The sequence below is a fragment of the Bos grunniens genome, chromosome 21 (assembly GCF_055505025.1).
Source record: "Bos grunniens cultivar Pamir isolate PY7600 chromosome 21, Bosgru_T2T1.0, whole genome shotgun sequence".
NCBI classification, from domain to species: Eukaryota; Metazoa; Chordata; class Mammalia; order Artiodactyla; family Bovidae; genus Bos; species Bos grunniens.
Genome location: NC_141185.1, coordinates 47,272,694 through 47,300,182, shown reverse-complemented (window position 1 = coordinate 47,300,182; position 27,489 = coordinate 47,272,694). Strand labels below are relative to the sequence as shown.

The window sequence follows — 27,489 nt, the reverse complement described above, 5'->3', positions numbered from 1 at the left end:
TCAATCCTTAGGTTGGAAAGATCCCCTGGAGAAGGGAAAGGCTACTCGCTCCAGTATTCTGGCCTGGAGAATTCCATGGACTGTATAGTCCATGGGGTCGCAAAGATTCAGACATGATTGAGCAACTTTCACAAGAACCTACTGAATAGCACAGTGAATTCTGTTCAGTTCTATGTAAAGAATCTAACTCTGTGTGTGTGTGTGTGTGTACGTATACACAACTAAATCATTTTTCGCTATACAGCAGAAAGTAACACAACATTGTAAATCAATTATACTCCAATAAAAATCAATTAAAAGATAGATTTTCCTCTATGTAATAAAATAAAATTTAGCATTCTAAAAAAAAAAAAAAAAAAAGAAACTCCTTAGACTATGGACCACTTCAAGTGCCCAATTTTAGAGTTCCTCAGATATTACTCAGTACAGACATTAGTATGCTAAATCAACAGTATCATTTAGATGATATTACAGATTGTTTATAAAGATTCAGGAAAGTTCCTGTCCACTTGGAGTCTAACACACATTCATTTCCATAAGTCCAAAGGGACATCTTTTATATGATCCAGGTTTGGCTATGGGAGATGATCAAGCCTAGGGTGTTGACCTTGGCCACTCAGGATGCCCATGCCTCCTGGTTCTCTTCCAGGAGGTAGGTTCTCATCTTTGCCCCAGAATCCATCCATGGCCATCCCGGCATGGCCATTCTCCATCCCACAGCCTCCTCGCCAGTCTTCCCGCCCTCGGCTGCTCCCTGACTTCCTCACCACCCACACGCAACCATCATGTCAATTCCTGATCAGTGGCCATAAAACACCTCCAGTGTCTTCTCACTATCCAATAATACAAAATTAGGTAAGAAGGGATCCACTAATGCGGAATTATGGGTCCTTCACGGTCTCTCCAAGTGCATCCCTGGTCCTCCCATCGCACTCGTCTCCCCCAGGCCAGTAGACTCGTAGCTTTCACATACATCATGTTTATTCCTAACCCCAGATGCTTGCTCCTCATGTCTCTGTTGCCCTGTCTCTCTACATATAACTCTGTCACAAGGCAAGGCTTCTGCCTACTACTGCATACCCCACTCTAGACATCAGGAAGGCAGGTATTTTATTTCAGGTCCCTTTTAGTCAGTGACCACACTTTCAAGCAGACAGATGACTCAGTTCCTGGCAAAGCCACATTTTCGTTGACTAAACTAGAGCTGTTGAAATACCACCTCCCACCTGACTTTGTTATAATAGGGAAACAGACGGGGAGCCTCTGGCATCGACCAAGTTTTCTCTGTCATGGGCATAGGTACCTGCATTGGCCCATGAGCATGCTTTATGGAGACCTCCCCTCCCAACACAGAAAGAAAACACGTCCCCCTGGCATTGGTATTTAAACAGTGACCAGAGAGAATTCCAGATGAGGGACATGCATTAACTCTCATCTCATCAAATGTTTTCCATCCAAAATATATCACCACATCTTGAAAAATTCAAGTCTCATAAAAACATGTCACATCTTTCTCATTGTGAAAAGGCTAATAGTTGAAAAAGCCTTCAAAATGCCCTACTGTGAAAATTTGTTCTTTCCTGTCAAAAGTGACAGGAACAAAGTCCCAATCACTGATCACACTCATTTATTTTACGGGCAAATTACTTACTTGGGAATGATTGCTCGAAGTTTCAATTTTCTCCTGGGATTTGTCTCTGGCTAGTCTGGCAGCTTCTTTCACTTCCTGGAATTTCTCTGCAAACTGAACATGAAGAAGAATTATTAGAGGTTTCCTTAACCTTATATATGGATGATATTCAGAACCCACCTTTATTATTTTGCATTCATTTGAAGTCAATAAATTCTGTATAAATCCAGGAAAGAGATTTTATTTGAGATTTAAGAGAAGTGAATATAAGAAATGCTTTTTCCTGAACAACAACAACAAAAAAGAAACAAAAAAGCTCAGGTCAGATCTAAATTAATTTCTAAGATACTGAAGCAAGATTTGATGGCAAAATATTAAAAACACACACCTCTAGTTAAGAGTACCTAATACAAATGCAACAAAAGGAATTTAGCTATAGCACAGAAGGAATCCCCTCAAAACTTCATAATCTCTGATGAAAGATCCAAGAACTCTTACAAGTCAATGGTGTGAATAACAAAAACATCCAAAAAGTTCAGGGGAAGGAACATTCTAGATTTTAAAAGCCTAATATGCAAAATGTAACATGTTAGCCTAGGACTAAGTTCTCTTTAAAAGAAATTTTATTTATTTGGCTGTACCAGGTCTTAGCAGCAGCATGTGGGATCTAGTTCCCTCACCAGTGATTAAACGCAGGCCCCCTTCATCGGTAGCTCAGAGCCTTTAGCCACTGGGCCACGAGGGAAGTCTGAGTCCTCTTTTAAACAGACCAATTATAAGATTTCTGGGCAACAACAAGGGATATGTATGGACTGGATAAGATGACACCAAGGAGTTACTGTTTTATTAGTCCTGTTAGAAGTGCTGCTGATGTTGTGGTTATTGGAAAATGTCATTATTTAGAGATAAATACTGAAGGATTTGGGCTTCCCGGGTGGCACAGTGGTAAAGAATCCCCCTGTCAATGTGGGAGATGTGGGTTCAATCTCTGGGTTGGGAAGATCCCCTGGAGAAGGGAACGGCAATCCACTCCAGTATTCTTGCCCAGAAATCCCATGGACAGAGGAGCCTGGTGGGTTACAGTCCATGGGGTCACAGAGGGTTGGACACGACTGAGTGAGTGAGCACGCACATACACTATGAAGTATTTAGGCATGAAATGTCTTTATGTCTGTAATTTAAAGTATTTCAATAACAATAAAAACATGTGAAAGTCACTCAGTCATGTCTGACTCTTTATGACTCCATGGATTATATAGTCCATGGAATTCTCCAGGCCAGAATATTTCTCTTCTCCAGGGGACATTCCAAACCCAGGTCTCCCACATTGCAGGCGGATTCTTTACCAGCTGAACCACAAGGGAAGCCCAAGAATACTTGAGTGGGTAGCCTATCCCTTCTCCAGGGGATCTTCCTGACACAGGAATTGAATCTGGGTCTCTTGCATTGCAGGTGGATGCTTTACCAACTGAGCTACCAGCAAAGCCTGAAAACAGATGAAGAAACATGGCAAAGTGTTCACTATTAAATTTATGTAATGCATCTGTGGGTGTTCATTCTACTATGCTCTCTGCTTAAAGGAATGTTTTAATATTTTATTAAAATTAAAATATTATTAAAATCCCAGAGCAGTCATATAAATCACTGCTTTAGTGTCACTGACAAAGCAACTGATTTTAATTAGCAAATACACTGAACAGAGAACTGCCTGTCATAGCTAATGCTGACATCACACAGCAAGAGAGAGCCCAAAGTGGTTGCTGAGTAGCAAGAAAAAGCCAGCCAGTGCCAATGCCACCGACAATGCTGTGGCTTTCACCAAGAACTCGATTTCTGGGCATAGGCTGCCCCCTGAGTGTCTCACAAGGTCAACGATAGCGGTCTGCTTTGGGAAACCCTGCTGGATGACAGCTGCTGGTAAACCAAGCACCTGGCGGAAGCAGAAAAGGTCAGCCTTGCAATGCTGGCTGGCATTGCTCCTGCAGGCCTGGAAATAAAGCCACTGACACAGGGCTTCATTTAACCAACCCAGAGCTGCCAGTGAAAAATCACATTACCTGTTGCTTAAAAGGTCTGAGGCCCAGAGAGGATGGACGAAGCATCCCCCTTCCTTTTAGGGGCCCCGTAAGTAAAAGCATCAAGTCATGAGTTCCTTGATGGCAGGGCCCATGCTTTTCCCCTTTGTACCTTCCCACGAGACCAGGTGGAAAGCAGGTATAAGTAAGTTTGTTAAGAGAATGAATGAGCTCTGGGTTTTAGATTTGCACATTTCCACCCTCTTGGGAAAAAAAAAAAACATGTCAAAGTACGGCCGAACCTAAGGACCTGGGGAGGTACCATGGTACTGGAGGTACTCACAGGCATGGAAATACTTCACCAGGCTCCCAAACCAAAGGCATTATTTTTTTACAGACCCTTCTTGCACCTGTCAGGGTCTCTTTTTCTCGGGGTCTTATTTGAAGTTGTTTATAAACTAGATTAGAAATGTCATCGCCAGGGTCATGTTTACTCAGTCAACAAACATGGTCTGAGCACCATTCAGGACTTCAGCAAACAAATATGGGGCCGTGGCCTAAGCTAGGTGCTGGGATATGAACATTGTAAGCATCAGAGAGAGCTCCAGATTTGGGTAGCAGGAGAGAGTGGCAAACAAGTCAGTCAATAAAGCCCTGCCAGGTTTTGATAAAACAAGGGGCCTCTGGACGGAGCTTGGGGCTTCCCTCCTGACCCTGACTGTCATGATGACCCTCAGCTCAACTCCTGGAGACTCAGTCCAGAAGGTCCAGTGGTCCCTTCTCTCTTGGTCCCCTGATACCCATCATGCTGGTCCCTCCAGATATCCCACAGTTTTGCCTTGGGTGGGCATAACTATCACCCTCTTCCCCTAGACCCTCAGCAGAGCCACATTTACAAGGCAAGGAGTCTAATGGCTTCTTTTATTAAGTTTTATTTATTTTTTGGCCACGCCTTGCAGGATGTGGGATCTTGGTTCCCCAACGAGAGACTGAACCTGTACCCCCTGCATTAAAAATACAGAAGCTTAACCACTGAACTACCAGGGAAGTCACAGAAATTTAATGACTTTCAATACAAATTCTCCTGTTTGTTACCCTCTATTGGACAGGAATTCTTATTCATAGTTTCCTGATAAGAAAATAGAGTCTTAGAGAGGTTAATATTTGCCCATAGTCACATGGCTAGTAAATAATAAACCTGAACTGGAGCCTAGATCTGATTTCTACATGATCATCTACACATCCCATTACTTTCGTGTGCCTACACGAATGCCAGAGACTTGCACAACAGTTGTTAAACATTTATCGATGGGGTTTTCCATTTGCAAAGAGAATTGTACTTAAAATAGAACTCTACTCACTTCCTCTTTAAAAGAACATTATAAAAGCTTTAATTCCAAGGCAGGTCATGGGAACCTTTAAGGCAAAGATAAGGCCTGAGGATTAGAAAATCAGAGGTTAATGGAGTGAATAGCCCGGGCGACAGCTCTATCATTGCTAAAAATTTTGTGACTTGCTTTACCGCAATATTTGCTTCATTGCTGCTACTGCTAAGTCACTTCAGTCGTGTCTGACTCTGTGTGACCCCGTAGACGGCAGCCTACCAGGCTCCCCCGTCCCTGGGATTCTCCAGGAAAGAACGCTGGAGTGGGTTGCCATTTCCTTCTCCAATGCATGAAAGTGAAAAGTGAAAGGGAAGTCGCTCAGTCATGTCCGACTCTTAGCGACCCCGTGGACTGTAGCCCACCAGGCTCCTCCGTCCATGGGATTTGCCAGGCAAGAGTACTGGAGTGGGGTGCCATGCTTCGTTGCAATGGTCTGGAACCAAATCCACAGTATCTCCGAGGGATGCCTGTGAACAGTAACAGCCTGGAACATCTCAAAAGGATGTCACCTTGAGGTGACAGTGCTATTAAACTGGCACACCGCGCTTTACCGTGTTTCACGGATACCGCGTTTCTTACAGATTGAAACTGGCAGCAACCCTGCACTGAGGAGTCTATCAGTACCATTTTTCCAACAGCATTTACTCACTTTGTGTCTCTGTGTCACATTTTGGTAATTCCCACAGTATGTCAAACTTTCATGGTGATCTGTGATAACTGATCTTTGTTGTCACTACATTCACTGAAGGCTCAGATGACGGTTGGCAATTTCTAGCCATATGGTACTTTTATTTAAGGTATGGTGGTGGTTTAGTCGCTAAGTCATGTCTGACTCTTGCGACCCCATGGACTGTAGCCTGCCAGGCTTCTCTGTCTATGGGATCTCCCAGGCAGGAATACTGGAGTGGTTGCCATTTCCTCCTCCAGGGGATCTTCGCAACTCAGAGCTCGAACCCGGGTCTCCTGCATTGCAGGAATACGAACACTCTTTACCAACTGAGCTGCAAGGGAAGCCACTATGTATTTAAGGTATATACATTATTATTTTGGACATAATCCTAGTGCACACTTAATGGACTACAGTATAGTGCAAATAAGACTGTTATGTGTGCTAGGAAGCTAAAACATTTGTGACTTGCTTTAATGCAATATCTGCTTCATTGCAGTGGTCTGGAACCAAATCCACGGTATCTCCAAGGGATGCCTGTGAACAGTAACAGCCTCAGTTCAGTTCAGTTCAGTTCAGTCTAGAGCATCTCAAAAAGGGCAAAACAGTACATGTATATGCACAGTTATACTATGCACTCCCAGCCACTCTGAGGTCCTCTTACTACTGTCAATATGCAAATGCAGCACAGATGGGTTTCGTAACTGGCCAAGGTCACACTGGGACTGAACACAACCATCTGACGCCAGTGCTGGACACTCCAGGGTCCTGTGATTTACCTACTTAACTGCTACCTTAGCTAAGATGCCCAGCTCTAACCCTTATCCTTCTTTCAAATGCAGGCAAATGAACCACTATACACCTTGCTTTCTTAATCTGTGAAATATGGGTAATAATAATGCAACCTCCATGGATCCCTGGAGGATGAGAGATGGGGCTTTGCGATGGGCATTCAACAAAGGGAAGCACAGCTGCTCACGGCCCTGATTTGACTTAAAACCACGAACTTAGGACTTCCCCGGTGGTCTAGTGGTTAAGACTCTGTGCTTCCAACGTAGGGGACGTGAGTTTGATTCCTGATAGGGGAACTAAGATCCCACATGCCATGAGGGGAAAAAAAGCCACAAATTTTAGTAACAGAGCCCCACAAAAGGGTGAATTCATTCATTCAAAAATATTAACTAGCTCTCTCTAGGTACACTGAAATACTTAAGAAGGACTTAGTTCCTGTCTTCAAAGGAATTCTGGGTCTGTAGAGGACTTTATATTTAAATGGGTGATAATCAAAAGAATTTTTATCAGAAAATAAGCTCAAAATCTCATGAAGTAGGATAAGCCCTATCAGACAAATTTTAGTTAAATAAATAATCACTTATTTATTTTTATTATTATATATTTTTTAAGGTGTGCCATGTGGCATGTAGGATCTTAGCTCCCCGATCAGGGATCGAACCTGTGCCCCTTACATTGGGAGAGTAGTCTTAACCACTGGGCAACCAGGGAAGTCCCTGAATAATCATTTAAAAAGCAGTGGCAGGATGGGCCCTACCATTTATATAAAAATTAGCTATGACAAAGGAGGAATCATAAATTAATGAGGAAAATTATTCAAAATATAATTGCAATAATTTTGGCAAACTGAGGGGAAATGGATTTAAATCCTTACACAAACCAGTAGCATGATAAATTAATGATGAGTTAAAGGTGTAAGTTGTTTTGTGTTTGTAAAATCTGGATCCAAACAGAGTTGAACATTCATCAAACTTCTGCTTGAGGGGTGTGAGGGTAATTTTCTAAACCTGGAAGAAATAAAAGGAAAATCACAAAGTGACAGACTTGCCTGCCTAACAATTTAAAGCTTTTGTATATAAAAAGAAAGAAAATAACTCAGAAGGGAAACTACAGCCTGGGGAAAATATCTCTCTTTAGACTAGTACAATAGAAAAAGGGTCATTATCTTTAGTATAAAAACAGTTTGTACAAATTGACGAGGAAAATATGAAAATCCCAATAGATAAACGGCAAAACTCACAAATAAAAAAATAGAATAAGTAAGCAACTTAAAGAAAAGATCGTTCAGCCTTGTTGGAAATTCAAAAGCAAAATAATGGGGCACCATTCTTGGCCTGCTAAATTAGCGAACACTAAATACAATTATGATACCCTGTGCTGGCAAGGTATTCCTGGCAATGTTGTGACTGTGAAGCCCCTTGGAGAAGCGGTTTGGAACTACTGATCATAAGTGAGAAAAAACATTTATACCCACTGGCCTAGTGGTATCACTTTTGTGAAACTATCTTACAACAATAATTGAGAGAGAAAAAAAAAAAAGGTCTTCTATACAAAGATGTTAATCCTAGCGTTATCTATCATCATGAAACACTGGAAGCAGTTCAGGGAGCCCTGGGAGAAGGATGGAGAAGGTTTCCACTCAGAGCCTCCAACTGTTGGGACACAAGTAGTTTCACTGTCCTTTGGTGAAAAAGCTCCTCTCTCCAAGTCTTAAGCTTTCTAATATTTCCCCACTTATTATGAAAAAGCACATATGCTTGTACATTTAGTAAGTATAGTTCAGGAAAAATATTTTTTAAAAACGTAGAGTCACATCATCCAGAGATAAGCACTAACCACGTGAATTTTTTTAACTTTTTTTTATCTGTACATATGCATCCATTACACAGATATTTTAAAAAACAGAATGATATTGTATTGGGTTGGCCAAAAGGTTCGTATGTGTTTTTCCATAACATCGTACAGAAAATCCGAATGAACTTTTTGGCCAACCCAACACATCCGCTTTTATCGCTACTTTTGATATTAATATGACAATATTTCCATGTAATTATCTTTTATTACATTATCTGAATTGCTGTACAATATTACCCTGAAGGGTATACTGGAGTTTATTTAACTAATTTCTATAGCTGGACATTTAGGCTGGTGTATTATAACTGATGCCATGAGGAAAATTCTTGTAGCTAATTCTCTGTACGCAGTTACAATTATTTCCTTAGAATAGATTCCTATAAATAAAACCCATGGATCAAAGAATATTCAAACTATAAATATTTCTAAATAGATGCCAAATTCTAATGTCTTTACTCATTAGGATCATTTTCTGTAGTTTTTAAATGTGTGGCAGTAATTTAATAATCAAAATCATCATATTATGATAGAAAGTGAAAAATTATTGTTTTATTTCATTTTTTTTTGGGTGGGGGCCCTGGCCATTGAAGACTCTATGGCAGACATTACCTATTTGCTTATTCAAAATCCATTTCTTCTTTTCTTTTAGCTTAAGAGAATCTTGATTTGTCTAGAACAGAAATTTCCTAGATGGTAGAGAATAAAAACTGATCTAAGATGATCATGGTAAGTCATTTCTCTGCCTCTTTTTTTCTCCCTGAAAGTGGGTATGGGAGGGTGGTCCAGGGACCCAAGACTGACACTGGGTTCCCAAAAGAAATCTGCCACAGGAGTTTACAGGGATGCTGTTGTGGCACCATCCTCCTGCCTCCTCCCTCTTGCTATAAATGCAGATGTGATGGACAGAGCTTGAGAAGCCATTTTATCATCACAAGGAAAAAGGATAAGCAAAGAAACGAAACACACACAGTCCTACACCCAAAATCATGGAGCACTGTACTGATGCCAACCGCTTGCCTCAGGACGCCTTTTCCGTATGAAAAGAATAAGCACCGTGATCTTTGCTACTTGTAGCCACCAAACAGTCTAACTAAAACCTATCAGAAGAATGATCAATATCCTCCACTGAAAGAAAAGTGAGCCTTTTAAATCAGAAAGGTAGGAGATCAGGAAATGTTCTTACAAGGACACTGAGTTAATGAAGGAAGCGTTAAGAATGCAAATTTGAATTAGAGATAACTGAAAAGCAAATGCCACTTAGGGGGCTCAGGGTTTAGCTGGACCAACCACCCAGCGCTAGCAACTCCATCCTGGATCACTGCCCTTTGTGGCAGAATGTGTTTGTTCCAGGCAGCTGACAGTAACCCTCAAACCATTCTGGGCTTCCTGTAAGAACTCTTACTGGAGGAGACCGGGTGACCCAGGGAGACAGGCACTCCTCTTTAATGACAGGACATTTTCTCCTGCCTGGGAAAAAATTAGAAGTGACCTTCCCCAGCACTTTGAGGTTTCCAGCCCTATCACTCTGGATATGAGACACTTGGCAGGGGAGGTATCGCTCCCAGCACCTGCCTTCTCCCACCAGGCGCTTCTTCATGGGGAAAAGGCATGCAGTCCCCACCAGTCTCTTCTGACAGAAGTTCTGGTTAATTATTCTTTCAACAAAGAATAATGGATCAATCACAGCACGAGCAACTCCAACCTGATTACTCCCCTTCGTGGCAGGATGAGACGGAGCCAAAAGTATCAAGGTCAGATGCCAGGAACTGTCTAAACTTGGATGACTGGCTCATTCTTACACTTGGTTCTCTTTCCTCTGATCTCTTCAGAAGGCTTTCTAGTTGTCAGAACAGGCAAGTCCCTTTTCAACACTCTCCAGCAGGCTGAGGCATTACACCCTTTCCAGTGGGTGAACAGCGTTCCAGCTCACCCTTGGGAGTACACAGCTCCTGTTGTTTTGGAAAGCCTGTACAGAGAGCGGAAAGTGTCCCTGTAATACCTTCTGGATTTTGGTATGAAGTGGTCCTTATAACAGGAGCCATGAAGATCAAGGTATCTATTTCCTTCTGGAGGAGTAAAGAAAGAAGTATGTATGAAGTGTTCTTAAATGCTAACATCCACAGTGGAGTTCCTTTTTCCAGGCTAGTTAGAGTGTTTGATTACCAATTCCCCTTTCAGGCCTGTGGGTGGCTGCTCCGTGAAGTTGGGAATATTCAGCCACAGCTGTCCCCTCAGCAACATGCCTCGGGAACCCGTTGGGCCCAAGTTCCTCTGTGCTCACTAATTGCCACTTGTCGAGACTGCCGGCCTCACTTCATGGCAATTTATCAGTGCGCGGTTAATCGTTCCCTTCAATGAGAAAGGGGAGAAGTTGATTTGCAACATTCTGAACAAAGGAGGCATCTCAGGGCTTATTTGATAAGTCTTTGTGACAATGGCAGGTCACAGTCACAGAACGGGACTCCAACGCCGCTGGAGGAGCCTGGGTGACTCGGGGTGACAGGGCACTCCTCTTTAATGACAGGATGTTTTCTTCCATCTGGGAAAAATTAGAAGTGGCCACGCCTGGATGCAGGCTCAGCCCAAGGTCTCTTTAGTTCTCAGAGGCACAAAGAATGGAACTTTAACCACTTCTTCTCATTTTTCTTCTGAGTTCTCCCATCTTTCAATTCTTTTCTTTGAAACGTTCCCCCTTTGTCCTTCCTAGCTACTCTGAGTCCTCCAAAGATTGAAGAAGTTATTCTAGGCAGCTGAAGGTAACCCTCAAAGCTTCTGTGGAGAACTCCAGCCCTGGGTGGGATCAGGGGCTGGTGAGCCAAGGAGGAGGCCCCAGACAGGACTCCATCTCTGACAGAAGCCACCCTATCGGCCCCTCCCCAGCATCGTGAGGTTTCCAGCCCTCTCAGCCTGGATACGAGTCACTCAGCAGGGCAGGCGTTGCTCCGCCACCCCACTTCTCTCCACCAGGCACTTTTTCAGAGGGAAAAGGCATGCAATCCCTACCAGCCACTTCCGACAGACGTTCTGGTTAATGATTCTTTCAACAAATCACCATCAGACTTGCTTCCACTTTACAGAAATTTTCTCAGATCCTCACAGCACCTGTTCCTCTGCCTCATTTCAGAAAATGGCATCACATCGTCCATCCATCACTACCCCACAGACTCTGCCTCCCACATCCTCTCACCAAATTCTGCCACTTTAGCTCCTCAATATTTCTTAAATCTCTCCAGCTCTTATGCAAGCCCTCCTCATCTCTGATCTGGATGAAAACAAGCTAATCTGTCTTGAAGTCAGAAAAAAAAAATCTACCTAAAGTGCAAATCTGATCATTTTCTTTCTTAGCTTAAAGTCTTTCACAGGCCGTGAGATAAAGTCCAGAGACTCCGGCATGGCACAGAAGGCCCTTTCAAGAGCTGGCCTCTAATCAGCCTTGCCCACCCCCGAAACCCGGGCGCCCTATCAACAGTGAACTGTTTGCAGCTTCCCTTACACAGCGTCAGGATTTTGCTCGTGTTCCTTCTGCTATCTGGAGGATGGAGGGAAAGGGAAATGCTCCCTGTGGCATGATCTGAACATCTCATTGCCTGGTGTGCACAGCAGAGGTGGCCTGGAGTTGGGAACTACACTGAGCCCTGGGGACACGGTTGAGGGCCAAGTTGCATGGGAGGGATTGGGAAGAAACCAAGCTGAAGGGTTAGTGACAAAGAGATTTGGGAAATGGCTATAACAGTGGGTCCAAGTGGAGCCAGAGGCTGGAGATATTCACCTTCCCCATGAATGCCTGCAATGAATGGACTGAAAGTCCGTGTTCTCCCTCAAAATTGTAGGTGGAAATCCTAAATGCCAGTGTGATGATTAGGAGGCGGGGCCTTTGAGAGGTGACTGGGGCACAGGATGGAGTCTCCATGAATGGGAAGAGTGCCCTTAAAAATGAGACCTCAGAGAGCGGAACTGACCTCCTTCCAATGAGAAGCTGACAGTCTGCAACCCAGAAGAGGGCCTTCACCTCACCCTGACCATGCTGGCACCTTGATCTCAGACCCCAGCCTCTAAGACTGTGAGAGGCTGCTGTTTAAACACCCATCTATAGTATTTTGTTATAATAGACTGAACGGACTAAGACCATGCTTTTCTGAAGCCTCCACCCTTTAGCAAAGAGAATCCTGAGAACTAGGGACAGGAAAGATGCTCTATGGACACCCAGTCACTCTCTTCCCCAGGCACTTGCTCAGAAGGTTATGGACACACTGGCCTTGGTACCAGGGATAGAACTGTGGCTTTGACAACACCTCCTCCTCCTATGGCCTCTCTGACTTCTGGCCCTGCCGAGTGTCAACTGCCAACAACAGGGACCCACCCTGAGGCCTAGATTCTGCCAAGTGACCAGGAAGTGACCAGGAAGCGCCCTGGGGAAAGCTGACTGCACCAGGCCCTTCCTCCAGAGCACATAGCGATTTATCCTCAGAAAACAGACATGGACTGTGAACCATCAGGTCTCCCGGCCCCGCCACCCTTAGACTGACTTAATGCCTTCCATACCACACAGCACCACCTCCAAACAACCAACCAGCTTCTCTGCAAGGTCTACACACCACAGGATTCTCGATCCTCCCACAAACCCTATCAGCCCAAGCAGCAGGCCTTCCAGAACTCTGCCGTGCTGCCTGTTAGAACACAGGCATCACGCAGGCCCCTGGGATGGGATGCGTCTCCTCAGGGCCATGGTCAGAGACTGAGGGACCAGAGATGGAGATGGCACCTCCCACGTTTACACCCCCGAGCTACCCTTCGGGTTTCTGCTTCCTGCCCCATGATGCTGAGCCCTAGAGATCTGGAGACTTTAGTACCCAGGAGAGAACGTGTCTATGAGGGGCTGGAATAAGAGAATGCGCAGAGTGCTACTAGGCCATCTGGGGTTTGGGTTTCGAGGGGCAGCGTCCTCAGTAGCTGGGACGCAGAGCAACACGGTCTGTGGTGTGCCCTTCATCAGGGGGCTCGTTTGTGGCTGGGTGCAGGTGCTGGGTTTGGATGCCTCCTTAGAAAGTGCAGGTGTGTATATGTGGTGTTCACACACACTGGACAAATGAAAGGTGCATGTAGCAAGTCCTTTCACAGTGGCTTCCTGACTCATCTCAGTCCCGCTCTGTGAAAGTCCCTCTCAGTGTGCACAGGGCACCCAAGCAGCCCAGTCTGCACTAAAAGCTCCGTGAGTTCCCCAGGCATCTGGGACTCTAAGGGGCACGGGCACAGGACACCCGCTCTGCATCCTCGGGGCCCAGCTCCGTGTCGGCACAGCAGGAGCTCACTGAACACCTGCCCAGCAGCCAGTCAGATGGTCAAGGAAATGGATGAGAAACAAGTTCGGGAGCTGAGCTGCCCAAAGCCAGCCTGGCTCTAGCCCTTCTCAGATTTTCAACTCTCTCTTGGGTTCTCTGGATACTCTGATATTCTTCCAGTAAATTCTTGTGTCACACAAACTAAGCAGTCTTGCTTTTTGTTTTGTTTTGTTCCTTTTTGGCCATATTGCAGCATGTGGAATCTTGGTTCCCTGGTCAGGGATAGAACCCGTGTCCCTTGAAGTGGAAGCGTGGAGTCCTAACCACTGGACCACCAGGGAAGTCCCTAGGCAGTCTTGCTTTTAACCAGTACATTCTCAACACCTACACAGGGCTCTCCACCATCCTACAGGCAAACCTGTTCTCCTAAAACAAGCTGCTGGCCCTTCAATCGGCTAGGGGAGGCCTCTTAGAGTGGTCAGTTTGTTCCCTCAGTCCTCACTGTTCTGTTTGTGGTCAGCCTGCTCGGCTCCTCAACACCTTTCTAACCATCCACAGTCAGTGCCCCAGACCCCTTGGGCCACCAAAGCAAAGCTATGAACCCTTTCCCTAGAAAAAACAGCAACACACACACAGAACGTTGGGTGACATTTGAAGGGTTGTGGGGACTTCAGGTTAAGAGCTTGTGACATTGTGACATATAAGAAATGCACATATTGGTCTTCCTCCACGGGCTCCTGGGCAGTGAGAGCATCTTTTGTCGTATTTGGTTTCTTGTCCTCAGTTCTGAGTTCAGAGCCATAGGGGAGAAATGGGTGTCTTGTGATTTAGAACAACCCCCTTTCCATCAAAACCGGGTTTATGTTAATGAGGTGACTTCTGGAAAGGACCTAAGGATGGGGGCTGTTTGCCAGGGGGACCAATCATGAATACAGGTGGAGGTGGTGGGGGACTTTTAGTCCCTCTGGGGAGGGGAGAGGGCTGGAGGCTGAACCAACCACCAAAGGTGGATGATGTAATCAATCATGACTAGTTAATAAAGCTTCCATAAAACTCCAAAAGGATGGTGTTTGGAGAGCTTCTGGGTGGGTGAACACGGAGAGGTATGGGAAGAGGGGCATACTTCAGAGAGGGTGTGGAAGCTCCGTCCTTCCCCCGCACCTCGCCCTGAACATCTCTTTCAACCAGCTGTTCCTGACATATACCCTTTTAAAAACTGGTAACCTGAGCAACTGAGTGAACTGAACCTAGTAAGCAAAACGCTTCTCTGAGTTCTATAAGAAGCTCTGGTGCTGGTGCTGGTTTAGTTGCTAATCCGTGACTGACTATTGCGACCCATGGACTGTAGCCCACCAGGCTCCTCTGTCCATTGGATTCTCCAGGCAAGAATACTGGAGTGGGTTGCCATTTCCTTCTCCAGGGGATTTTACCCACCCAGCAGTCGAACCTGAGTCTCCCACATTGCAGGCAGATTATTTACTGACTGAGCTATGCTGCTGCTGCTGCTAAATCACTTCAGTCGTGTCCGACTCTGTGCGACCCCATAGACGGCAGCCCACCAGGCTCCCCCGTCCCTGGGATTCTCCAGGCAAGAACACTGGAGTGGGTTGCCATTTCCTTCTCCAATGCATGAAAGTGAAAAGTCAAAGTGAAGTCGCTCAGTCGTGTCCGACTCTTCGAGACCCCATGGACTGCAGCCCACCAGGCTCCTCCGTCCATGGGATTTTCCAGGCAAGAGTACTGGAGTGGGGTGCCATTGCCTTCTCTGGACTGAGCTATGAGGGAATCCCTATAAGCAGCTCTAGCAAATTAATTAAACCTTAGGAAGGGGATCAGTCAGTTAGAAACACAGGTGACAGTTGGGAGTCTGAAGTAGGGGGGATCTCGTAGGACTGAGTCCTAAACCTGTGGGAGCAGACACTACTTCCAGGTAAACAGTGTCAAATTGAGGTGCATTGCAGGACACCCCACAGGGGGCTGAGAACTGTTTGGTGCTGTAGGAAACACCCCCGCCACCTGCATGCATGTTGGAAATTGGGAGCCGAAACTTTTCAAAACTCTTACCGAGCATCACCTTGCTCCCTTTCTCTGAGGGCTCCAACCATAGAGTCACTGACATTGCTGGCTGTCAGACAAACCCTGGGTGCAGGGAGCTGGGGTGGTGGGGGGTTGTGGACACTAGGCAAAGCTAGTCCTGAGGCTGGGATGCAGCATTTTTAGAGACGTTTTCCCTCTCCAAACTACATCTCCATTTTTAAGGAACCTGGTGATTTCTAAAAGGTCATCTGGTCTGGCAGCCCTGCAGTTCCACAAGGGGAGAGGCTGAAGGCCACAGAGGAACCTGCTCACCAGTGGCAGTGCTGGATCCCTTGACAGGCAACTACGCATCGGACAGCGGCACTCATGGTGCTGTGGGGAGGACCACCTGATTACCTTTGTCAGCTGTTGCTCCGAGGAAAACCCCAAACCAAACACCGTGTTGGCTCTGCTGTCCGCCCACTGCCCAAACTTCTGTGACGTTTTGGTGAAAGTCATATTGGGCGTGATTGTGCTGTTGATGATCACCTGCAGAGAAATAGCCCAAAGAGTTGATGCTGAAACACTGAATTAGACACCCAAGGGAGTCCTTAAAAACACCCTCTGTTGGCAAAGCTCGTATGTAAAGCCTACCTCCCCCACTGTTTCATGTGGTCCTGAGTTCTTCCTCTTCTGGCTCATCCCACACTGAGTCATACACACACCACCATGATAAGGGGCAATTTTAGAGACTTAAAAACAGGCAGTTGGCCTAAAATAAGATTTCACAAGTTATCAGTGGGAGAGAGTCTCTCCTAAGGACAGAATAGTTTCCAGAACTGCTATTTATTATCCCAAAGCTGTTGTGCATCCGATTGTCCTGAATGCCTAGCCGTGTCACAAATCCTCTGAAGAACACAGCTGCTCACCATTCTAAGTGCCTGGAGCCCCGGGGCCCACCTCAAATCACTTAAAATCTTCATGAGCAGTGGGGGCTTGCTGCTTTCCCACAGGAAAGTAAAGGTACACTCCGATTGGGATAATTGGTGGAGAGTTGATTGACAGATTAATTAGGCAGGTGTGAGCTGGGTGCATGGAGACTGTAAGGACAGTGCAGGGATCCGGGGCTAGCTGTTGCTGCTGCCCTTTGGCTTTAAAGGATGAGGAGGTGTGGGAATTTCCTGGTGGTCCGGTGGTGAAGACTCCATGCTTCCACTGTAGGGGGCATGGGTTCCACCCCTGGTCAGGGAACCAATATCCCACATGCCTCACAGTGCATTCCCCAAATTAAAAATAATTTAATTAATAAAATAAAGGATGAGGGAGTGAAGAGGCTGTGGGACGTGGAAGGAGACAGTCATGGAGCACAGGCTGTGTTAACAAGAGAGGTGACCTTCTGCTGAGGGCCACACCAGCACATGGTGAGCCCCCAGGAGAGGAAGCCCACAGGACAAATGCCCTCAACTCTGCCATTCTGATTTCCCACCACCCACCAGAGCCAACCAGAAGCCAGTGGCCCCGCAAGCCCTCCAATGTCATCAACAGGGCAGCCCCCTGGGGACCAGAGCGAGTGAAGAAGAGTAGAGGATGAATGCGGAGGTGATCACTCATTCCACAAGCGCTCACTGAACATTCACTGTGTGCCTGGGATTCTGCTGGCCAAGGCACAAACAGGAAGGAGTCCAGAGTCCTGGCCTTGAGACTTCCCTGGTAGTCCAGTGGCTAAGGCCCTGCACTTTCACTGCAGGCAATCAGGGTTCAATCCCTGGTCAGGGAAACAAGATTCCACATGCCTTGCGCTGTGGCCAAAAAAGAAAAAAAAAAAAAAAGATTAAAGCACAACGTTTAATGTGGACTCCTGACCCCTATGCCTACTCCTTTCTTTTTCTGTGAATTCTCTCTGAAACTTTCATGGAGGAAAAAAAGAGACTCCTTGGTAAAGACTCAATTCCTGCAGAGCCCTGAAATCAACTTTTCAGAAAATGCACAGAACACATGCCATTAAGAGGTACTTGGAAGAAGCAAAAAAGCTAAGTGCCTCCAGTCTCCCGTCTGGCTCCAGACTTCAGAGGAGGCTGCTTGTCGCAAAATGTGAGGCAGGTCCCGTGGATTCCTTTTCAAGGCAAGTTTTCCTCAATCCAAGGAGAGAGAAAAAGGACTTAGAAATTTTCCACAAGAGGCTGGGAGTGACTTATAGCAATTAAAAGACCTGGTGCCTGCTTCCAGAAAAGGTATGAATAGACTATTTTCAAAAACATTTAAAAAAAATATGTTGGCCACGGTGCATGGCATGTGGGATCTTAGTTCCCTGACCAAGGATCAAACCCGTGCCCCCTACATTAGAAATGTAGAGTCTTAACCACTGGACCACCAGGGAATTCCTATCAATAGATGCTTTTATTATTTTTTATTTTAAAAAAGTCAGGAAAGAAAAGAAACCAACATTCACTGAAATCCTACTATGTGCTGAGAACCTTTCCTATGTTTGCTCCCTTAATAGAAAGTGGTCTATATTGATTCAAAAGAGGAAACTATAATGTGAGAGTTGGACCATAAAGAAGGCTGAGCACCCAAGAATTGATGCTTTTGAATTGTGGTGCTGGAGAGGACTCTTGAGAGTCCTTTGGACTGCAAGGAGATCAAACAAGTCAGTGCTATAGAAAATCAACTCTGAATATTCATTGGAAGGACTGATGCTGAAGTGGAGGCTCCAATACTTTGGTCACCTGATGCGAAGAGTGAACTCATTGGAAAAGACCCCGATGCTGGGAAAGATTGAGGGCAAGAGGAAAAGGGGGTGACAGAGGATGAGATGGTTGGATGGCACCATTGACTCAATGGACATGAGCTTGAGCAAACTCTGGGAGATAGTAAAAGACAGGGGAGCCTGGCATACCGTGGTCCATGAGGTTGCAAAGAGTTGGACATGACTTAGTGACTGAACAACAACAACAATCATAATAATGGGTGGAGAAGGGGACCCTGACTGTGTTCTTGAAAGCAATTTCCATTCCTAGAAGAAAACACCAAACAAGTCAGGGTTTCAGGGCTTGTATCTTCTGAACATTGGTGATCATGCAGAACATAGCAGGTGCTGCTAAATATTTCTAGACTGGATGACCTCTATGGTCTCTTCCGATACAGGCTTCCGTGATTCTATAAATAACTGAGAACCAAGGGCAGGAGAGCCATCCAGAGCCCCTGGGAGAAACACCTGCTCCAGGCAGATCCTGTCCACGGGTGCAGGCAATTTCTCATAAGGATGGCAATGATTAACGCTGTCTGCAAAGAGTGCCAACAGCACAATGAAATCAAGCGCTTCGATGGCTCAATTAACAAATGCTCTGGGAACGGAGTTCCTCTATAATGGAGTTGGCGGTTCTGGGCAGAAGCTCGCCATCACTCACACAGCTGTTGGTTGTGGCTGTGGGTGATATGACGGCTTGTATTAGGGCTCCGGGAAGCTGAGAGGTGGGAGGTAGCCTCACGTGGCTCTCCTCTGTCTATGCGCAGGGCTGACCTGGGGTGATATGCTGAGGTTTCCATCCTGGCTCCGTCTTGGTGGTGACCCTCCTCTTGGCCTGTGGACATGGCACACCTCCTGCAGGCCTGACCCCATCCGCCACCACATCTATGGCGTCGCCCACTCTAGCTTGGTGCTGGGACCCCACAGGTAAGCCAGGCCTGCTCCTCCAAGAGCACAGTCTCCTGGAAGCCCTCCCTCCCAGAAATGGATCCACAGAGCCCCCAGGCAGCGCTGGAGCTATGTATTCCCACCAACATATGCCTTGAGGGGCAACTGTGACTGAGATGTGAAATACTCTCCCTGGAAGAAGCAAGCACCTCAGTGTTTCAGGAAGGAGGAGACACAGGTCTGAGCATAGGTTTCTCCTATGATAAGCAGCACCCACAGCTCTCAGGGGAAGGAGGGGGCCTCCTGGCAGCCTTCCCCAAGGACAGCACGGCAAGTGATGGAGAGGGCAGAGGGGCCGCTGTGCCCACTGCAAACAACAGCTGTGACAGCTGCTGCTGCACCTCCTCACTTCACGGGGAGCCCTGCTCTGCAGGGTGCCCATGGTGGGCTCCACGGCTGTGGCCTTTGCTCACCACAACCTTCGAGTCCTGTTCACACCGGCAGCCTGTCCCTGAAGCAAATGCACTCCTTCATCTGGGAGGGGCAGAGCAGGCTTCCCCTCCAGCCCGCAGCAGCAGAGGGACAGCTGGCCCAGCAGCATCAAGCATAAGACCTGATATGGCCAGGCCAGGAGAGAGAGGCAGGACAGGAGGCCCAAGGTCAGAGCTGCAGCCTGTGGGCCAAGACACAGCCCCCAAGGCTCAAAGCACCTGACCATCTGTCATCGCAGTTCAGATAACACTTGGAAGCAAAAGCCTAAAACAAAGCGGAGTTGTCCCAACGTGGTGGGACACAGAGCTGGGGAGCTGGAAGCAGGGGTGGGATGCAGATGGGCAGTGGACAAGAGTGGCACGACCCTGGCTCAGGTCAGCATACTGTGCCCCGCTCCAGTCCCTGGGAAGAAAGGAAGGAGATCCATCTGGATCACTGGAGCAGGGTGGAGGCTGGGGCTGTGGAGCTAAGGAATTCAGCCACGGGTTGGGAGGAGGAAGGTGCATAAGACTGGGTGGTGGCCATCGCCATGCTGGGGTCCTTCTCCATGTCTCACCTGATGTGTGGAGCAGCTGGAGGTGCAGGAGCTGACCTAGAACTGGCCGAGCAGCTCCAGGAAAGGTCCGGCAGGGCCGAGGTGGCCTGGGGATCCCTGTCTGGTATCCTGTGCTCCAGCTCTCAGGACAGGACACTCATCCCCTACCCTCAGCCCCAAGTGCCATTCACAGTCACTGAACAACTAAGGCCAGCCCCTCCCACTACCTGGGCCTTCTGCTCCATCACAGGACACTCCCTTTTTGTAGAACAAGGCCCAGTCACAGTGCATGTGCCCTGCTGCTTAGGCAGAAGCTCTAGGTGGGCCCCTGGAACTCCGGGTGGTTGGGCATCATAGGAGGGGTGGCTGGAGATCCTTGGGCTCCAGTGCTGGATTCCAGGGGCACCCCACAGCCTGAGTTCCCCATTCTCACTTTCTTTTTGGCAGCACTAGGTCTTAGCTGTGGCACTCATGATCTTCGATCTTCATTGGGGCACATAAAGAAGGGATCTTCGTTAGTTCCATGACCAGGGATCGAACTCAGGAGTGCTGAGTGCAGCATCTTAGCCACTGGACCATGAGGGAAGTGCCCCCTTTCCCACTTTTTAAGTGACTCCTAACTTGATGGAGGCCCCACACTGAGCCTGAACTAACTCTGTTCTGTAGTGGGGGCCCTCCACCCATCCGATTGCTCAGAGTTGGCTCCTCTGGCTCTGACCCCACCACTGTCACAGCTTCAGGAGCTGCAGAGCTGTGCGCTGCAGTGGCTGACACGCTGACACATTACTCAGAGCCCAGCTAATAGGACTAAAACACTTTCTCTAGGAAAGTCATTTGATCTGTATTTAAGCCCACTCTATCCTTGGATAACTCAGCTGACAAAAGTGCAAACCCATCTCAAGGGATGGAGGATGAACTGACAGGATCTACAGATAAAAGAAAGCAAGACAGCTTGACTCACCACCCTGAGCAGAACATCCTGGCAAGAGTCTAGGAGATTCCAGTCCAAAAGCACAGAGAAGGAAAGCGGTAACACAACGGCATTATCACCATGTTTCCCAGAGGAAGGAAAAAAAATAAAAGCACCTTCCAGATACTCAATCCTCAGACACAAGGTGCCTACCTACTATGCGCCAGGCACTTGCACACTCCCTTAGTGCTCACCGGATCCCTGCCACACCTGATCACCCAGCTTGCAGCGGGAAGTGTGCCCTAACTCAGAGAGCTGGGAGCTGGTATCTGAGGACCTGGGCACAGGCAGCAGTCTGTCAAGCCTCAACAGCAGGGTGAACTCAGTGTAAAATATGAGTAAGGGCTGTGGCAACCTGAAGGAAGAGAGAGGACTGCGAGGCCAAGCTCCTCTATCTGCAACCTCAGCAGTGCTGAGAGTACAAAGGAGGCCTTTAGAGAACTTAAGCTGAAGGGAGAATTTGCCTGAAGACGGGAGCCTCATCAAAAGATCCAGGGTACCACGAGCTCTCAGAATGTTCCTGGGGGATCCTCAATGGAGGCTTCCTGCTCCATGGTCGTGGGGGTCATGGAGGGAGGAGCCCACAGCCAGGCCCCATTCTGCAACCAGTCTGCACCCAAAACTCCCCTGCTTCCAACTGCCTAGGAGCACTGACCAGACACACTGCAGGCAGGAGGAGGCCAGTCAGAAGGCTACTGCAACAGTCTGAGCAAGACTGTACCAGGACAAGAGTTATGGCCTTGAAATCTAGAACGAGGCATAAACGTGAGTCCGGCTTTCATTTGATCAACTAAAAGGGAACTGACCCTGCGCTTTTCCATTTGCTTTCTTTTTAAAAATATTTTCTGGCAACAAATGACTGGGAAAATGGAGAGGTGGTTTAGAGGACAAATAAGGGTATTCAGCTTCAGATACACTGAATTTCTGGTGACAGCAGATAATCCATGTGAAAATGTCCATCAGGATGAACACAGATTAAAGACACAGAAAAAACTATGAAGCATCGAGTCTAGCTCTTTTCTTTTGTAAACTTGGTGATATGTCTATTGATAACCCTCCTTTACTCTGCTCCCATAATAATATGGCAAAATACTGAGGAAGGGATTTCCCTGGGGGTCCAGTGGCTAAGACTCTGAGCTCCCAACATAAGAGACTTGGGCTCAATCACTGGTTAGGGAACTAGAACCTAAATGCCACAGCTAAGATCTGGTGCAGTGAAATAAAGAAATAAATATCTTTTAAAATATTGAGGAAGACGGCAGAATAATGAAAACACCAGGAAAAAAATTTTTCAAGAAATACTCTAAAACCACTTAATAAAATTCAACTCCCATAGCTAATAACACCAAAACCAAACAAGATCTTATACCTAAGGCTGGCGAGGATGCAATAAACTGGCATTCTTATACAGGCTGGAGGACAGAACTCTTTGGAAACCCACTTGGCAATATTCATCAAGAGCCATAAAGTGTTAATATCTTGACCTATAATATTACTTCCAGGAATCTGTTCTAAGGAATTATCCAAAAGAAAGCAATAGGCATGGGACTTCCGTGGTGGTCCAGTGGCTAAGACTCCATGCTTCCAATATAGGGGGCCCAGGTTTGATCCCTGGTCAGGGAACTAGATCCCATGGCTGCAATGAAGAGTTCACATGCAGAAACTAAGACCCGGAGCAGCCAAATTCTTTATTTATTTAAAAAAGCAATAAGCACAATGAACAAACAAGGGTTATCTGTTTCATGAAGATGCTCATTATCTATAATAGTGAAAAAACTGAAAGCCACTTCAGTATCTAACCATAATGGGAGAGGTTAAGGACATTATAGGTCCTTGGTAGAATTATCAAAATGGAATTATAATGCTCCTTATGAAGACAATGTGCTAACAAGGAAATCTATTCTTTTAAATGTCATACAGAATGAAGTAAGTCAGAAAGAGAAAAACAAATATCGTATATTAATGCATATATGTGGAATCTAGAAAAATGGTACAGATGAACTTATTTGCAGGGCAGAAATAGAGACACAGGTAGAGAAATGTATGGACACCAAGAGGGAAAAAGCGGGGTGGCATGAATTGGGAGATTGGGATTGACAGACATATATTACTATGTATAAAATACAGAACCTGCTGTACAGCACAGAGGGGAAAAAGAAGGTACAATCTGTTTGCAAGACATATTACTGGAGAAGGGAGTGGCTACCCACTCCAGTATTCTTGCCTGGAGAATTTCACGGGCAGAGGAGCCCGGCGGCTACAGTCCGTGGGGTCACAAAGAGTTGGATACGTTTGTAGGACGTACAGTAAGTGAACCTTAAAAATATATCATATTGCTTTTGATGAAAAATAAGTGACTGGGAAGGTTCAAATGAGCCAGTGAAATGGTACCTTGGCTCCATCCACACTGATGATCCGATAGCTGTTTCTTGTGACATCGTAGAAGTAGGAGACGGTGACAGCCTGCTTGCTTGCAGGCACCCAGTTCTTCTTGGTGTTGGGGTCGATCTGGAAGACATGCGCTCGGGTAGTGAAGATGGGCTGTTCTCTGCAAGAGGAGAGACAGGCCCGTGAGTTGATGGAACATGGCTTCATGTATGATTTATGATTTCTAAGCCACCTAAGATTTTAATCATTTATGGGGAAAGATACATATGCATGAGAACAATGAAAACAAGAAAAGGGAAGAGAGGAGGTAAAAAAGACACCTGAGGAGTGGTTACTGAAACCCAACACCCTGAGGCTGAGGGGCAATTGGCTTAATGAGCAATTTGCTTAAAAGGCAACTCCTGGTGCTGTGTTTTTACATCCTGGTCAAGGGTCCTGTTCTTTTTCTGATATCCTCTTGGCAGTTTTTAGGGCTTTGCAACAAATGTATTGGCAGGTAGGGACTCTGCAACAGTTTTAAGATTTTGCAAACCATTTGTGACTTCATACTATATTTCTATGGGCTTCCCAGGTGGCTCAGTGGTAAAGAATCCATCTGCCAAGCAGGAGATGCAGGTTCAATCCCTGGGTTGGGAAGATCCCCTGGAGGGGCAAATGGCAGCCCACTCCAGTATTCTTGCCTGGGAAATCCCATGGACAGAGGAGCCTGGTGGGCTACAGTCCATGTAATTGTGTCCCCTACAGTTATGGGGACATGACTTACCAACTAAGCAACAACTGTATTTCTACTAAATACTACTGATATTTGCAGCATTTTATGAATGATGCATTCATTCATAATTGACTGGGCCTTAAAGTTTTATGTTTCCAACTTACAAATCTTTGGGTTTTATACAGTATTCATTAAATCTCTTTTGCTATTCTTGTCTCTGCATTGTTGCTTTTTCACTCAGACGCCTGTAAACTCTTAATGTGATTATTAACCAAATTAGCACGGTGTCTATGTTTCTATTAAGTTAGGAATTAATTAGATCTTGACAATAGCATTAATAAGGCAGATGAATAAAAATTATAATGGATTTCACTGCATTTCATATTTTAATGTGTCTGCTTCACAAAGTAGCACAAAATAAATCACAGACTCATTACAAAATATAATTTCTTAAAATATAATTATTTTTGAAGAAAGGTAATTCAGGTTAACTGGCTGGAAAATCCTTTCCGAATAAGACAAAATGGGGGTCGGGGGAAGCCACAACACCAGGATGTAAAAATAATCCTCTCATTCATAAAATGCTATCGATTTAGTAAGCACTTATGAGAGACAAAAAATTAAATTAAAATTAGAAAAATTAATTTTTTTAATCCTCACAATTCAAAGAGACAACATAAAAGAATGGGACACCCAAGTGGAAACAGAAGATAAAATCAAAAGGAAAAAGTGAATTTTAGGTGCTCTGGTCTCTGAAAGGAGTGGTTTTAGGTAAAGTCATCTCTGAACCCATCCTGACTAAACAAGGCTCATTATTGGAAAGGAAACCCTTTCTTAAGAGAGAAACTGTATCCTAGAAAAGCAATTTACTAGGCATTTGCACCCCATGCAAGAGATACTGAATAACACCACGAATACCAGCATTAGCCATCAACTGTGACTGTAGATAATGCAGAAACTTCCTCATGACTATTTCTCTGAATGAATAAAAGCCAAGGGCACGCTCTTCCTGCTACTTCAATGCAGCTGTTTCTAGAGTTCAGCTTTCCAGAAGGGACAGAGCTCAGCACTCCTAGCCCCCTGAAACATTCCCCTGTAGGTCCCAGGAGCAGTTTAAGAGTCTCCGGGGTGTGGATCATAAGGACGCTTGTCTTCCTGCCACAGGGACCAGGTTCACCCACCCACTCAGTCCCAAACTGACAGGCTTCTGGCCACAGGATGACAGCTGTGGAAACAAAGGAATATTCTCACTGTAGTGTTCTGCATCTGTTGTTGAGAGGGGGACCAGCCGTTGGGGAGCATGTGTGTGCCCGTGAATACCCGCCCGCCTAATCAATCCACACGGGAAAGCCTTGCATCTGTACACTCGGTGCCACGTTCTGCTAACCATACAAGTACAACACCAGAAAGGAAAACACTTGCTCACCTGGAGTTCTGTATGTTTAAGAGGAGGGAGCGACTGAAAGGGCAGGAATACAGAAAATCTTTTTAAAAGGATCGAATTATGCAAAGTATACAAATACCAAATCGTTGTTGTCTACTGAAACTAACAATGTTACATGTCAATTATACCTCAATTTAAAAAAGAGAATTAAGCTAAAATCTCTGCTTCCTTTGCACAGAGCACTAACAAGCTGGGCAGGGACCCACGGTCAGGCAGGAGCCCTCCCAGGGGAGGGGGTCAGGCTTTCCCTTGTGTCCTCCACACTGGGGAGGATGGATTGGGTCTGGGTTTAGCACCCTTAGACTAGTGTTTCCTAAATCTCTGATAGGAATTAGCTGCGGCACTCAGTAAAAATACAAGTTCCTGGGCCCCAACTTAGCCCCATGGGAAACTGGCTGTGCAGGGAAGGGGCCTTCATAGTTCTATCTTTTAAATTAATTAATTTTTGGTTGTGGGTCTTTGTCGCTGCACTTGGGCTTTCTCGAGTTGCAGCGAGCGGGGGCTACTCTCCAGTTTCCATGCATGGGCTTCTCACTGTGGCGGTTTCTCTTGTTGTGGAGCACAGGCTCTAGAGTCAGGGATCAGTGGTTGTGGCAGAGCATGGGCTTAGTTGCCCCATGACATGTGGCATCTTTCTGGACCAGGGATTGAACACACATTCCCTGCATTGGAAGGAGGATTCTTAACTGCTGGATAACCAGGGAAGTTCCAGCTCTATTTTTTAACAAGAGCTCCAGGTGATTTTTATCCTTAGGAAGCTCGCATTAGACATTATCAGATGATCTAGAAACAGTGGAAAAAGTCGCCACTGCAGCCAGCACCTCTCCTCCAGAATGACAAAAGCAACTCCAAAACACCCTCCCACAGCTTGAAGAGGACAACAGAGGGGCCAAGGACAGGATCTTTGGCTGCAAAGGATGGGGGAGGGGGATGGAAAGGCAGAGGTGCTCTGGTCAGGACAGAGGGCAGCCTCTGGTGGTCCAGCTGTGACCTTCTGAGAGTGACTGAACAACAACAACACACAACCAGAGATGCAGGGATGTTGGGAGAGCACAGTGGGTGGGCTCAGCTGGCCACACCCTCGGTGGCTGCAGCCCTGGTCTCCATGGTCAGACCTCTGCCAAGGAAGCGGCTGTTCCGGCTCAGACGGAGCACGGTGACCCAGGAAGGGAGCTGCAGGGAGACCCACTGACCCTATTCTGAGAGAGGGCCCCACAGGAGTTGCCACAGCTCTTCAAAGACCTGCGATCTCGGGCCTGGGGACCTGGGCTAGACAGGGTCAGTGTGGCACAGCTTTGAGCCCAGGAAACTACCCACAGTACTGGGATTTCTACATGAATAACCAAGTCCTTGGCTTCTGGGGGAGTTCTGTTTCATTTTTCTAAAATTATAAAAATAGTGGTATTTAGGGACTTCCCTGGTGGTCCAGTGGCTAAGACTCTGTGCTGCCAATGCAGGGGACCCAGGTTCCATCCCTGGTCAGGGAGCTAGATCCTGCATGCCTCAACTAAGACCCGGCACAGACAAATAAATAAATAAATTATAGTTATATTTTTTAAAAGTACAAGAAAAAAAATCTAATGGTATTTAAAGAAAAAGAAGAAAAGACAGGATGGAAAGGAAAGTCAGTTAATATTTAGCTGGTATATGTTGTATATGTTCTCATTCAACCTTCT

At 46.2% G+C, this 27,489-nt stretch overlaps 1 protein-coding gene and 1 non-coding gene across 7 annotated transcripts in view; one reads left to right on the top strand and one right to left on the bottom strand.

Moving 5' to 3' along the window:
• HOMER2 (homer scaffold protein 2) overlaps positions 1-27,489 on the bottom strand; it is a 128,127-nt gene that overhangs the window by 14,049 nt on the left and 86,589 nt on the right. For 5 of the 6 annotated variants that reach the window (XM_086364346.1, XM_086364343.1, XM_086364342.1 and 2 more), the window contains 3 exons: positions 23,661-23,817; positions 16,056-16,187; positions 1,652-1,744 (listed from right to left, as the gene is read on the bottom strand). In XM_086364346.1, the coding sequence (XP_086220472.1) occupies positions 1,652-1,744; positions 16,056-16,157 (195 nt within the window). In that variant the 5' untranslated portion in view covers positions 16,158-16,187; positions 23,661-23,817. Of the gene's footprint in view, positions 1-1,651; positions 1,745-7,363; positions 7,497-16,055; positions 16,188-23,660; positions 23,818-27,489 lie in introns of those variants that run through there. The other variant, XM_086364347.1, reaches the window with a different exon arrangement.
• On the top strand, positions 27,228-27,300 carry TRNAG-GCC (transfer RNA glycine (anticodon GCC)). The gene has a single exon. It is a non-coding gene; the product is annotated as a tRNA-Gly (tRNA).